Source organism: Convolutriloba macropyga, chromosome 7, assembly GCF_964194025.1.
Source record: "Convolutriloba macropyga chromosome 7, txConMacr16.3, whole genome shotgun sequence".
Classification (NCBI taxonomy): Eukaryota; Metazoa; Xenacoelomorpha; order Acoela; family Convolutidae; genus Convolutriloba; species Convolutriloba macropyga.
This window is the reverse complement of record NC_134474.1, coordinates 37731862-37745808: the sequence shown is the minus strand read 5'-3', so window position 1 is coordinate 37745808 and position 13947 is coordinate 37731862. Positions and strand designations below refer to the sequence as shown.

General features: G+C 36.6%; 2 protein-coding genes across 3 annotated transcripts in view; both read right to left on the bottom strand.

The window, feature by feature from the left end:
- Positions 1–15: 15 nt before the first annotated feature.
- On the bottom strand, positions 16–5160 carry LOC142342841 (serine/arginine-rich splicing factor x16-like). 2 transcript variants are annotated; one of them, XR_012759179.1, is made up of 4 exons: positions 4844–5160; positions 1467–1682; positions 602–1095; positions 16–424 (listed from the first exon to the last, which is right to left on the bottom strand). XR_012759179.1 is itself a non-coding variant. In XM_075394447.1 (3 exons), exons 1-3 carry the CDS (start codon positions 5083–5085, stop codon positions 322–324), a joined length of 561 nt encoding a protein of 186 aa, XP_075250562.1. In that variant the 5' UTR covers positions 5086–5125; the 3' UTR covers positions 16–321. The 2 variants fall into 2 exon arrangements, 1 of the variants encoding a protein (XP_075250562.1); XM_075394447.1 differs by lacking the exon at positions 602–1095 and having other exon boundaries at positions 4844–5125.
- Positions 5161–11053: 5893 nt separating this feature from the next.
- The window catches only part of LOC142342254 (protein arginine N-methyltransferase 1-like), a 37534-nt gene continuing 34640 nt past the window's right edge, over positions 11054–13947 (bottom strand). Inside the window, exons 5-8 of the mRNA XM_075393528.1 lie at positions 13357–13496; positions 12922–13048; positions 12509–12630; positions 11054–11375 (exon numbers count right to left, since the gene is read on the bottom strand). Of these exons, the coding sequence (XP_075249643.1) occupies positions 11289–11375; positions 12509–12630; positions 12922–13048; positions 13357–13496 (476 nt within the window). The 3' untranslated portion in view covers positions 11054–11288. The remainder of the gene's footprint in view (positions 11376–12508; positions 12631–12921; positions 13049–13356; positions 13497–13947) is intronic.

Here is a 13947-nt window from a genome sequence, read left to right as displayed (position 1 = left end):
AAAATTTAAAAAAAATGAAGTGAAAGTTTCAATTTGCTATCCGAACATACGAAACATGAAGTTTAAATTAAACTAAACCGAAACATGCCAACTCTTAACCATTTCATTCCCACTTTAAAATAACACTTCGATATTACACATTCTAGTGGTCATCATATTTTGAAGTTCATTGAGGCTGATGAAGAGATGAAATTCATAGTGGTAGTGAATCTCCCTTAGTTAATAATCGGAAGGTAAAGAACAGTAGAATCAGTCCTCGTTTTCCATAAGTTGAAGAATATCCGTTACTCCACTTTCTCAAGCAGGAAATGACACCAGAAGTTATCGCGATCTGGACCTGGATCTGGACCTACCGGATCTTGATCTGGATCTTGGAGATCGAGATCTGGATCTCGAGTAGGATCTCTTTCGGTCGCGGTCACGTCTAAACAGGTACATCAACTCTTGTTTAATAATAAACCAAGATTTTTTGCATAGGAATCACAAACCATCCTTGGTTCAACGAACAATGACTCACATTCGTAAATGCAGAATCTCTTATTACATCAAATTATTTTCTCAGAATGGAACTAGATCACTTTAAAAGTAAACAATTGCTTACCTATTTGTTCAAAGACAAGACGGACGCAAAAGACAAGAAACTACTCCTAATATTAACTCCCACGACAAATTGAGCTTCCCTTTGAGACTCGATGGTCGAAAGACAAATTCTCGCATTTGAAAGGCAATATCATTCATTGCTGTTACTGACATCTGAACGATGCAATTAAATTTAACCGACTCCTGTGCCATTTTTGCAATCATGTCAATTAGAGCAAAGGGCTGTTTTGAGCACATTCTATTCAGTTTCAAAGTATGAGACAATCTAGTGTGTCAAATTTCGTTCCGTTTTTTATTGTCAAATAACCCGTCAAGCTGTACTCAATGTCATTTTGGGGAACGTGGTATGACAATGACAAACTAATGTTGTGCCAATGAATAGGTCAATGTCGCCGAAGTACAGCTAGACAGAAGACGTGACTCACTACTCGCCCGCTCCTCTTTTCACTTCACACGCACATGACAAGAAGACAGCAGTCAGACTTAGACAACTGCCTAAAAACAGTTAGTCTTACAAATAGGAATCAATTCAACGCATTATTGAATTTCTGGATTATTTGTTCACGATCTGTTTCCTTCCCCTCACAGCATACTAATTCAATAATTCATCACATGACCAAAAATGTATCTGATATACTGCAATTATAACTAACCTATTTATTGAGGTTATCAATTACAAAAGGTTAAATTACCCCAAGTGAAAGGCAACAGTTCCAGTGGTCCGTTTGAAGTATTAAGTATGTTGATAGTCTTATGTCTATCAATCATAACCATTCAAGTAAAGAGTAAAAACATTTGCGTTTAAAATATACCCAAACCAGATAATGCGTTTCCTGTTTCTTACAAAAAACATGGCAGGGACTTACCCTCTGTCATAGTCACGTGATCCTCCTCCTCCTCCTCCGCCACCACCACCCGATCGGCATTCTCGAGCAAAGTGACCTACTCTGCCACAGGAGTAGCATTCACTCCCACCACCCCCGCCTCCCCCTCGTCTGTCTCCACCTCCACCTCCTCCTCCTCCAGGACCCTTTCGGGTGTCACGTGATCTCTCCACAGACACTTTACATCCAGCTACAGTTCTGCAGTAGATAACACATCAGCAAAATATGGTCAAAGCAGTTACTAATTAAGGGTTAAAAAAGTCAGGTGAGGCAGCTCACCTTACTCAATTAGCCAACGCGAACTCATTTTTGGCTATCTTAAGTGTTAACGAATTTTAGCCCTTTTGATCCTGTAGATAAGTTATATTTAAATCCTAGTTCCCCTCGGTCCTTGGATCTATTAAGGTCTTTGCATCGGGCGGCCTCGTGTCAGGGCTCTAATTCCCTCGGTCGACTAAGATTTATGTTCATCCTTCACTCCATGAAATTACCGCACAGTTGCCGTAACACAGTTTCAGTGAAACGCATACTTTAGAGACTAATAAGGCGCATGGCACTAAGACAGCTGCTCAGCCACTTAATGCCCTCCGGGTGTTACCTGTTTATCCCGTTTTTTAGGACGAAAATTTTAAAGGGTCAGACGAAAAATCGCAAAGACAATAGGACTAATTATTTAAAAATTTGTAAACTTTGCGATAAACTGAAAATTTGCGATAGATTTCACAGTCTTCTGAACGTCAGTCAATTTAGTTTAAAATGAAACACAAAAAATAGCCTTGCAAGGAATTCAAAAGCGGCATAAAAAGACAAATGATCTATTAAAGAGTGAACAACGCTAAAAAAAACAGCAGACTACCATCAAACGAAATGCTCTCGAAGAACAGTCGAGGGGTTCGCGTCTTTGGTTGTAGCTAGATCGAGCTTAACCAGTGCGTTGAGGGATAGCAGAAATGAAGGCAGAAAGAGGGAGTCGGTTCCAAACCTAAATTTCGTTACCTAACCTCAAATTTCTCTTCACTTCCGATCAAAATACATAAAAAGACAACAGTAGCTTTGCAGCTTTGACGCCGAGCAGTGAAGAACCAAATCTCAGAAATTACTTCAAAGGGATTCCACGAACCAGATGGCGCACTCTAGACATGCTATAAATACTTGACTAAGAAAAGATCATTTAAAATCAAGCTCAATTTATTTCTCACAAAGGAGCGTGTACTTATCACAAGTAACTATTACGAACTAGAAATTCTAAAAAGAGCTTAAAGGACCTGAAAAGGATCCATGAAAAAAGCTGTTAGCATGCATATCTTCAAATTTTGTTAATTTCCTAAGCGCAGAGGCTACTTTAAAAGACTATAGACCTGGAATAACGGTTCCCAGGAACTATGAATGTAAGCAAAAAATAAAGCAACAGAAATACCGAAGAGATTTTAGGATGGTATATGCTACAGAAAGATTTAGAAGTCGTCTGTTTTCAGCAACTTGAGTTTTTCTGCAATTCAAAAGTTCATTCGCCACACAAGCTAACGACATTCAAAAAGAAACATAGCCGGCAGATTGCCAACAAATAGCAGCGATAGACGCTTGTGGCCTTCCATGAGCTGAAACAGTTAAAGAAATAAGATATACAAAATGACGAGACTCTAATACTCAAAAATTAGGGCATATACGTGTGGCACTACTTGGAAGCACACTTTTGATCTTTAACTAGTAAATGCTCATAAAAATAAAAGTTCATTAAGTGATTTCAGAAGTCATTTTTTTTAGTGAGCGAAGTCACGCAATTGGCCTAAAAGCAGAAATGATGTCACGAACACAAATTATAGCTGCAAAGCAGTAGAAGTCACTGAAGTCATTGAAAAAGTCAATTCCAAGAAGTCTAGGTAAGACGAAACAAAAATCTGTTAGACGAAGTAAAAAAAATAGGACCGCAATAATAGCCGCCTGGAATTGCTGATGCAGCTATTAACAAAAGGAAACAGTATTCATCAACAAAGGACAAAATATCTGAATTGTCTGAAAGTTGAGTGTTCTGCATAACAATGTTTGAGAACGCGCATAACCACATCCGATGAGTTCAGGGGCTGTAGCCTAGATCAATTTTTCTTTATGGGAGCAAAAAGAGTAGACCACGCCGGGATTCGAAGCACGGCCCTTCCGTTCCCTCACCACAAGCACTGCCCACTCGGCTTTCAGGCCTTTCTTATTGCTATGCTGCAATCGTTTTTATTTTAGCAACAAGCTTTACTTCGGAGTGAGAACAATAGAGATCACTCAAAAATGAAGAACGAGAAAAGGTCACTTTAGAAGTCAAAGAATGTTCTAGAAGAAAAGCGCAAAAGCAGTCAAGCAAAAAACTTTGCACAAAGAAAAAGACCAACACGTTTACAATAATTGCTATGAACTTTGTTCAACAGGAATTAAACAGTGTGAAACAGCATCTTTTATTTACTAAAAAGGATTGTATTACTTCAGAAAACAGCAGTGATTGACTGTCCGACCCTTGCAAGCAAAATCAGTACATCTTAAGTAAGCCAGGGTAAAGACACTGATATGCTATCAAAGCAAGTTGGCGGAAAGTTTAAAATCAAAATTTATGATGACCTGCGTTGGTTCACGAAAATTAATTAAAACACAACGGATATTGAAGTCTGGCAGGGTGATATTCTCGACAAAAAACTCGACAAAAATTCAGGAACAAAAAATATCCAGTACAATCAGGCACTGAGCGCTCAACTTGTCGAAAGGTTTGAGAGAACAACCCAAATACTGCATTTTAGTGCTGTACTACTTGGTTCAAACTGATAGGAGGGGCTGCTGAAATGTAATATCATTGGTTGAAAGGAAAGCATATAGCAAAAATCTGGTTGGGTGCCATTTCAATCCAATATTTCCATGGTCAAAGGTCCTAAGATTCATTGATTGACAACTGGTGCAAGACTCGTCTGGCATGGGTAGTTTTTAGAAAATTGCTTAATTATAAAATCAAGCTCTGAAAACATTTACGTCACGTGACAGAAGAAGTTATCAGAATACCGATGAAAGCTTTTGGATTAACTAATCTCCTGAGCAAGCCCTCACGGTTACGATTGCAAAATAGGCCCCATTCTCATTGTCAAGATATGGGGCCAAAATAGCGCCAAACGCTACTCTAGTCAACATTCAATTCTAATACAGAATTTATTACAACGTTGTCTTTCTATCTCCGAACAAAACTTTTACAATCTTATGGCGTATATATTTTGTAATGGCTGCTCACGATTTGATAATGCTGCGCAAATTTTACTCATGGGAAGCAGTTCCTTCACAGTAATTTAACTTGTGGTTCTTAATCTAAAAAATGCAACTGGATTTCTCATTACCTCCCATCCATGTCTCTTCTGGCGTCATCAGCATCTCTCTCATCCACCATGTGAACGAACGCATATCCTTCCTTCATGAAGACCCGCTCCACATCCCCGTACTTCTCAAAAGCCTCATAGAGGTCCTTACTCTCCACGTGCCTGTCCAAATTTCCTACATACAACTTGTGCCCTGCTGCTGGCATTCTATCGTCTGAAAAAGGAACCTGTTCCCAACACATTGCAGTATAATGGATATTCATTAATCCGCATGATCAGTATCAGAATAAATAACAAGTTGGAAATCGCAGGCATCTATGTCGTTAAGTTAAAGCTGTAACTCATTACCGGGTGCATCTTATGAAAAGATTAGCCGCGCGAAATAGGCTGACGTGCCGTAATATGTATAATAGTAAATAACAAAAACTGCAATATTTCGGGCTCAAAACCCTAAAAATGACCTGCCGACCTTGAATTAAAGCCTAGAATTAAGACTGCACCACCCTAAGCACTTGAAGGACTACTAAAGCCAGCTTTGGGGACTACTAAAGCCCACTAATGAAACTTAATGCCTAAAATGCCTTACCGGTTTATCCCGTTTTGAAAGATCAATTTCATTGAAAAAATGTGTCAAAACATTTTACAAAAAAGACAGAGCCCCAAAAAACTAATTCATGTATTGTAAAAAACCGCAATAAAGCTAGGTCCAGCTTAAATTTCTTCAGCAACAAACAGTTAGCGAATATTCAGAACCACTCGCCAGATTGCAGTCTCGTTATTAATAGGCTGAATTAAAAACTGATCGCAAAAAATTGTATGAAAAACGTAAGTAATGAAATTGCTGGAAATAACCCCCGTTGACCCCCTTGAGGCTCTAAAGGATAGAAAAAAACAACAGACAAAATGACAAAAAACTTCTAAGTGTCCAAAGGTGTTCTAATTTGGAATACAGTTTCAGTTAGAGTCTAAAAACAGTACTTAATTCAGCTTTTAAGCGTGAAATTGATTGCGCTTATACCTATTAGGCTAGCAAGCGCTATAATGAATTTCGATAACCTAAGGCACTATGACGCGGCTATTATCAGTTTACCCCGTTTCTTTTGATTTTGCTCTTCTGACCTTGAACATATTCATTACTTTGCGCAATTCAATGACAGAAAATCATAATTCCATTCATTTGAAACAGTGAGTGAGGTAAGCCAGAATTTAAACATGAAAATCATGACATACGTAAAACAAGAAACGTGATCGAAGAAAAATGAATATTAAAACAAACACAGGACAAATCCTGACGTACAATTCGAAAACTTTTCATTGACTAAACAATAAAAAAAGACCTATAAATGACAGGGAGTGAGCTCAGAAAATCTTTTAGAAATACATCCGATCAAAAAACAAAAATACAGCAAAAAAATTATAGTCAAATTGCCGCATGTGAACAGAAAACCACTCGCAAGAAAGCGAAGTTTAGTTGAAACACTTTTCCTCACTGAACTTCAAAATTAGAGTGAACAGAATTCACGCCGCAAAACAAATTTTTACACTCCAATTCATGTCTTAGCGTTACCGAAATCACAACTCCATCTTGCCTTCAAAAATCACGAAGATATAAAAACAGATCTTAAAAAACAGACGTAAGAATGCCGGAACGACTCGAAGGGCCCTCTCGGCCAAAAAATCTAGCACTTCAAAAAAACTAGCACCTACAACAACCAGCCATGAGAATTTAAAAAAAAACAATAGAAGTCAATTCACGACAATTTGGCTCTTAACCTTAAACCTAATTTTTTTATATCACAAAGGCACATAGAGCCAAAAGATATCCTTAAGCAAATAAGAGCCTTTACATGCGTGCAAAACAGTAGGCAAGACAAAAAAGCTACGAAAAGATTACAGTAAAAAAAAATTAACGTTTTATACCAAAAAAATTGAAATTAGTTGGATGTGTAACAGTAATCGATAAAATTTATCTCAAAATCAGCAAAATAGGTAAAAACCTCCAAATTAGCATTACACATATTAATTACAGGAGAACTTCAAACCACTATTAAAACAAGGAGGCTCGGTTATGTGCGACTGCACATAGAATTCCGACCCCGCTCATCCACATTTTTGGCATGAATGTCTACCAAATGAGGAACAGATAGAAAACCACCAAAAATTCAAGTATTTAAAGAAAAATGTGTATGAACAAAAAGACCGCCTCCACTCCAACGCAAATAACTCAGGCGAGTAAAAAAAATGCCGCGTTAGATTGATGAGATCAGCCATCATTAGGAAAGCAAGTCGAGACGAACATCAAAATCAATCAACAATAACAACAAACATTAATTACATCCAAAACTTCATGTCCCTTTTTTGCGACAGCTCCATAATAAACCTCTATAATAATAGAAAAAAGAACAAAAAAGAACATAATGAAATCAGATTATATTTTCAAAAACAATTAATTTCAAAGTAATGAAAACCATTAGATAGCAATTGAAAACATAGCCGGCAGACTGCCAGAAAATAGCCGCGATAGACACTGGTGGCCTACCATGACTTGAAACACCTAAAGAAAAAAGATTGACAGATCGACCACCAGCTTTTTAATACACCACAGGCTTTTTGGGTTAGATTCGGCTGTCATTTAAATGACACATTTGCTCCACAAGGAAAAAGCCCTAATGGAGCTTTTTCAAAACTAATATTCGATATCTCAAGACTCTATCACTCAGGAATTAGGGCACATAAGTTGACCTTTAATTAGTAAAAGTATATAAAATTTAAAGTTCCATAAGTGAGTTCAGAAGTCATTTTTTTGAGTGAGGCAAGTCACGCAATTGACCTAAAAGCAGAAATGACGTCACGAACACAAATTTTAACTGCAAAGCAGTAAAAGTCACTGAAGTCATTGAAAAAGTCAATCCAAGAAGTCAGGGTAAGACGAAACAAAAATCTGTTAGACGATATAAAAAATTAGGAGCGCAATGACAGCCACCTGGAATTGCTGACGCGGCTATTAAACATCTATCATGTTTATGATCACATACGCTTCAATGGGAGGGCATTAGATCTATCATTATTCAATTTTTCATGGGGTTACAAAAAGAACAACAAATTGAGACAAAACAAAAATTCAATTAAAAGTTGCGAGAAAACGCTGTCAATGCCGTAAAGCCAAATATTGCCCCTCAAAATGTTCAATTGAGCCTTCCCCAAACGCCAATTAGGTCGTATGCGACCTCTTATTAATGAGAATAGGTAACAAGTAGACAAAAAAGAAAAGGGCAAAGTTAAATAGAACTTTCGTAATTTCGGAAAACAATTATTTTCAAAGTAATGAAAGCCATTTGCTACAAAATGAAACAACTAAATAGGTTCGTTTATTCGTCCAAAGGAAGCACTTGAGACCTGTAATTATTCAGAATAAGTCACGCTTATAAAAAGAACTTCAAATATAGACAAAAATCAAAAACTAGTTTTTTTTGCGAAAAAGCCGTGTCGAAGCCAATAAAATCAAAACGAATTCTTTAAAAACATAAGATTTTGTACACTTGCACCTTCCCTCGACTACAAAAATGTCATACGTGACCCGTGACTAACAAGACTAGGTAACAAATAGGCAAAAACAGAAAAATGTGAAGTGTTTTTTAATTTTTGAAAACAATGGTTTTCAAACTCATGAAAGCCATCAGCTATCTACTCAAATCAAAATATAGGCTCATTTATTCCTCCAAAAAAGCCTATTAGACCTGTCACTATCCAGGCAATTTCGTACGACTAAAAGAGAAAAAGTAAAAACGACAATTAAGGACAAATGTAATATAACATGTGAACTGTCGATAATGTAATAAGGTGACAAAACGAGAAAACGTGCAAAACGGGTCAATACCTAAAACTAAAAAAAATGTGACGTCTTGTAGTTTCAAAGCCAGAAAACGATAACGTAACGCGTAAAACCCCAAAAAAGATTGAATTTTAATTCAGTAGAAAGAAGAGGGAGAAGAAACTATTTTCTTTGTTGACACTTAGCTACAAGTTGACGAAATTAAGAGACAAATTGTGGCAAATATCAATAAGCCATTGTTTATTTAAAAAGGATTTTTAAAAGTCAAAACCACCACAATCGTGAAGAAACTAAATGAATTAATTTGGAACTGCTTAGGGAGCCAATGGGACCTATCAACAGAGCTTTGATTTGAAATGTTCTGTTCTTTAATTGACATAAAAAAAAGACCAACTGCTTACAATCCGAAATTTTTTTGGATTAAAACACTCCACGATTAGACCAAAACCAGCCTCGCTATTGCTGTTCTTCCATTAAGAACGCCCAATTGATTCGAATGTTATAGATTTAGAAAATTTGTTAGTTAAAAGAACGAAAATAAAAGCTGCGTTTTTGAGAATCATGGAGTAAAGTTAGCAAAAAACGGCAAAAATTCAATTCCAGAGTACTCTCAATGGAAGTGCAAGTAGGACTAACTTTTTTTATAGTTTAAAAGATCGTGTTAGTTGTTTTTTGGCGTGTACTTCCTGCAAATTTAATCAAAGTTGACTAAAGATGCTTATTTCGGGCAATTTGAAATAATTAGCCAAAATTTTAGAGAAAAAATGAATCAAAATAGTCAAAAATACAATTTTGTCAAAATAAAATCAACAGCACTATTGTTAACAATTTTTACAAATTTTAGCAAAATTGACGAAATTTAACGCAAAAATCCCGTAAAATGTGAATAAAATAGCGCAAGCGGGTCTAATATTCACAAAAATTTAAACCACGATAATTCGCTCTAGAAAACGAAATTCAAAAAAAATCTTTTTAATTCCATATTATACGCTGGACGGGCTTTTTAATGATACCACTCACAACTCTGTACGATGAATATATCGATCGGTCAAAATTGAATGAACAAAAAACCCATTTGAGTATATATTTCCTCCCCCTCAAGAGGGGTCGGAACAACAAGCCTAAAATTAACAGAATGTCATAGCAAACCTCTTAACCCAAATAATCGCAAAAACTGCTTCGAAAAGCTGCGCATGATTGTTTAAAAAATTTTCGCACCTCAATTTTTCGCTCTTTGGTAAACATCGTTATGAACAAGCAACTCTCTTTTCGCTCCCCTCTCAATTTTGTTTAGCACCCAAACCACTCCAAATTTTTTCGCACTTTTCATTTCCTGCTTCAAAGTTCACTCCAATAAAATTGATTTAAAAAAGACACTTCTCCGATACTCCTCTTCAAGTCGTAAAAAGACGGCGGCTATCGATCAACAAGAAACTCAATCAGACGAATTCTTAGTGTAACACTGATTCTATAACAGTTAAAGCAATTATCGTCTTGCGAACTTCCCTCATCTAAAATTCTCTCATCTTTGGAGAATACCGAGTGCTTGCGAACCCAAACTTTAGAAAATACAAAAGGATGGAAACGAGATGATTAATAGGGTCACAAAAAGAACAAACTTAAACTTAATGCAAGGATCTCCGTGAAGAGAGTGTTACCATCGGTAGGCTTCAATACTCTAGTATAAATATTTCAATTTGCTGTGACGAAAAGCCGGCCTTACATAAATTATGGCCATTTCTTTGAAATGCTGGATCAACAAACTCTCGATACGGAAAGATTTCATCAAGATGTGAAGACACTGTAGTTTCTGTTGTCAAAGCGTAACAACAAACGACCCGGATATTTGAAAACAACTATTTCCTAAATTAACTCAGATCAAACTGATAGACAATAATGAAAAGCTGACTTTGTTTGGCAATAAATAGTAAAAATCGAAGGGCAACAATGCAAGTAAGAGAAAATAAGAGCTAGAACTCAACACAAATCCATGAATAGTGAGATAAAATCAACATCAGAATCAACACAACATAGTAAACAACATCGTTCCTCACAAAGTGTTCATTACTCCTCTAGAACTGCTTCCTCATTTATTGAAAAACTAACATAACTGTGAGCTCCAATAATCACAAAACGGAATGATGTTCCCTTTTGAATGTGTTCATTATCATTTTAAATCAAGTTTTTCACCGTGTCGAATGCATTCAATTGTAATCATTGACGGCTTTCATCGAAAAGAGCAATTTAATTCTGTTCTTTGAAATCATGCTAGGCTGTCGTGGAAAAAAACAATGAAATTTTGTTTTCTTCCTATAGTTAAACAGCTTGTATGATTAGGAATTAAATGTTCAGACAAAACTTGCAGAACAAAAATAGTTGACCAGGAACAAGGAAAAAAATTAAAGACAAAAATTTCACTTATCAAACATCAAAGGAAGCAGTTTTTCCTCATAACACAACCTTAGTACATTGAAACATCTTCATCTCATCATCAAAATATAGATGTTAATATTGCAGCTTCAAAGAGTTACTGATAATCAGTGAGATAGACTGGCAAGTCACTGCCCCCATTCCAGTCAACAGTCACGTGACCGACAAATACTTGCGGTGATATCATTTTTTTTCTCCGCGTCATCATCTCATTTTGTAAAGGAACTTCTGCCGCGACATCTCAGAGATTTCGCCCGAGAACTCCACATTAAATTCGAAGTCCAAATCCCTCTGAAACATTTCAATTTCTTAGACACTAGCAAAGTTCTTAGAGAACTGCCCAGAAGGTAATGCCCTCGGGCTTCACCAGCTTATCCATCTGATGAAAAAAAAGCAAATCATTCAGATGTAAAAACATATCCGGCAGATTGCCGGAAAATAGCCGCCTTTTATTTCCATAACCAAGATTGGGATTGAAAGAAGAGGATGAAAAACTAATGAAAAAATGATTTTTGTACACAAACATTTTTAAAGTGCGAACTATTTTGATGTCAGTTTGGAGCTGAACATACTCCTGTTTCGTAGCGAGACAACACAGGGGGCTATTATCAAAACCAATAAGCATTAGAGATGTTAACTAAGAAAAAAGTTCGAGTAACGGACATCTAAAATTCGGCTTTATTGATTTATCCCGTTTCTAATTCGCATTTTGTTTTTTTTTGATACTGACTCTGTCCATTTTGAATTGCTTTGGTGAGCAACTGCTGTCTAAAAACACTTTAAGCAGAATGAGAAAAGAGTGAAACTAGTATAGAGAAGTCCAAAAGATTTCACGCAAGCAAGTTTTAGTTCAAACAACGTTTTCTCACTCTACTTTAAAATTAGCACAAAAAAATTTCACGCCGCAAAACCACTCGCTTTTTCGCTCCACTTCCTGTTTCGGCGTTACCAAAATCACTACTCCAATTTGACTCCAAAAACATGAAAATGTGCGAACAGATTCTTTGAATTGTAAAAAAAATTGGGAGCGCTATAATAGCTGGCTGAGAAGCTGAGGCGGCTATTAAACAATAATTGAAGCCACAAATCAACTATTCCAAAAACAAACATATCAGTTTTATTAGTTTAGATAAAAATGCCAAACTCAGTCTCGAATTAGTAGGAAAATAAGCATAACATTATGACTAATTAGCATTTACTGTAGCTAACTTGTATAACTTAATACACTCAGTCTTAATGACCGGGCTTCATCGGTTTTCCGTTTCTTTTTTTGATTTCAACGTAACTTGTTTGAACCCGCAATCAGCTCAGTTTCCAGCTACAATAATTGATTTAATCTCCGTTTGAGAGCAATTAACAACGGAACAAGACAGTATTGATATTCATCTAACAAAGAACTTCCAGATGATTGTATTCAGACTGACCTTGTTTCGTTTGTTCTGAGTCATTGCGATGGAGCCAGTGAGCTCTTCGCCTTTGTTCACTGTGAGGTAGTCGTTCATATAGAAGACTGTCTGTTTCCAGTGCGTGTATTCACACTCAGGAGCTACAAATACATGGAGATCATCAAAGAAAAACCCTGTTCACGATGAGCCCAATTATTGTCGATGTCATATCTCAAATCCCATTTAAATTGCATCAAAGCGAAGCCCGAAAAAAATCCGCTTGTTTTTATGCCTAAAATTGTGCCGTTGTAACCAATATCAGCGGAATTGGACAACACAGTTTAGTGCAGTACAAGAATGCCCACAAATAGTTTTAATAATCTTCTGTAAATGTACAAATGCCAAATAAGTTTGCTTCCAATTTTTTTTACAATTATCAGGATGCTACTAACAAGTGGAGAATCCGATGCGTCTGTGGCACTTGGAGAACTCTACATCGAAGAAACAGACGATGGCATGAATATAGTCCTGCTTCTTACACTTCAGAACAAACTCACTCTCAAAGTTACTCTCCCCAACCTACGCACAACACAACAAACTTACCCAAAACGCACAAAATGCATTTGTTATATAATAACTAAATGAAGTTAATTTCATTATCTCCTTCGTTAAACATGCTCTCGGGGGAAGGAAATGGTGCGCGGGTATGATCAATTATTATAAATTACCTGGAAAATAGTTTTATACAGGTTGCAAAGAGTTTAAGCTGCCAAAATAAAGCAGTGTAGCAAAAACAAATATTTCAACTAGCTGACAACTACCTGATGCCCCTATTCAACTCCGCTTTTACGGAAAATTAGTCAACGAGCATTTCGCTCTTAAGTTACCTTATAGGTGTATAGATCGACTTCTCTGACTAAAGCTGAATTTGTGACCACATGTTTGGGATCGATAGTATCTACTAGGGGCTCACTCATTGCCACTTTCCTCATGTGAGACATGTCAAAGCCATACACGTTTGACCACCCTGAAACAACATGAACTTGGGTGAAAAAATCATACTTTAATAATTAAGTCAAAGAAAATAGAACATAGCCGGCAGATTGCCGGAAAATAGCCGCCGTTGACGCGCTTGAGGCACATCGAGATTGAAACAGAAAAAGAAAACATAGCTGGCAGACTGCCAGAAAATAGCCGCAATAGATTCGTAGATCGGCAGTCTAAAAAAACAGTAAAAAAGACAGACCAAAAAAATTTGTCTTTTCATTGAAGGCTGATCTGTTATATTTTGATTAAAAATCTGTATAAGTTATTGCTGCCTCTATTAGCTGATCTCAAATAACCTTCATTTAGAGTGACACACACCCATTTGACCTTATCTCTTTGAATTAAAGTAAATAAAAGTCAATTTCAAAGTGAGGAAGTCATTTTTGAGAGTGAGGTAAGTCAAGTGTGACCAAAAATTTAATCACGCGAAT

Coding starts and splice junctions, on each gene's coding strand:
- LOC142342841 (XM_075394447.1), bottom strand. CDS start 5,085: ATGAATATCCATTATACTGCAATGTGTTGGGAACAGGTTCCTTTTTCA. Junction 1,683..4,843: donor AGAAGAGACATGGATGGGAG/GTAATGAGAAAT, acceptor TATCTACTGCAG/AACTGTAGCTGGATGTAAAG. Junction 425..1,466: donor TCACGTGACTATGACAGAGG/GTAAGTCCCTGC, acceptor GTACCTGTTTAG/ACGTGACCGCGACCGAAAGA.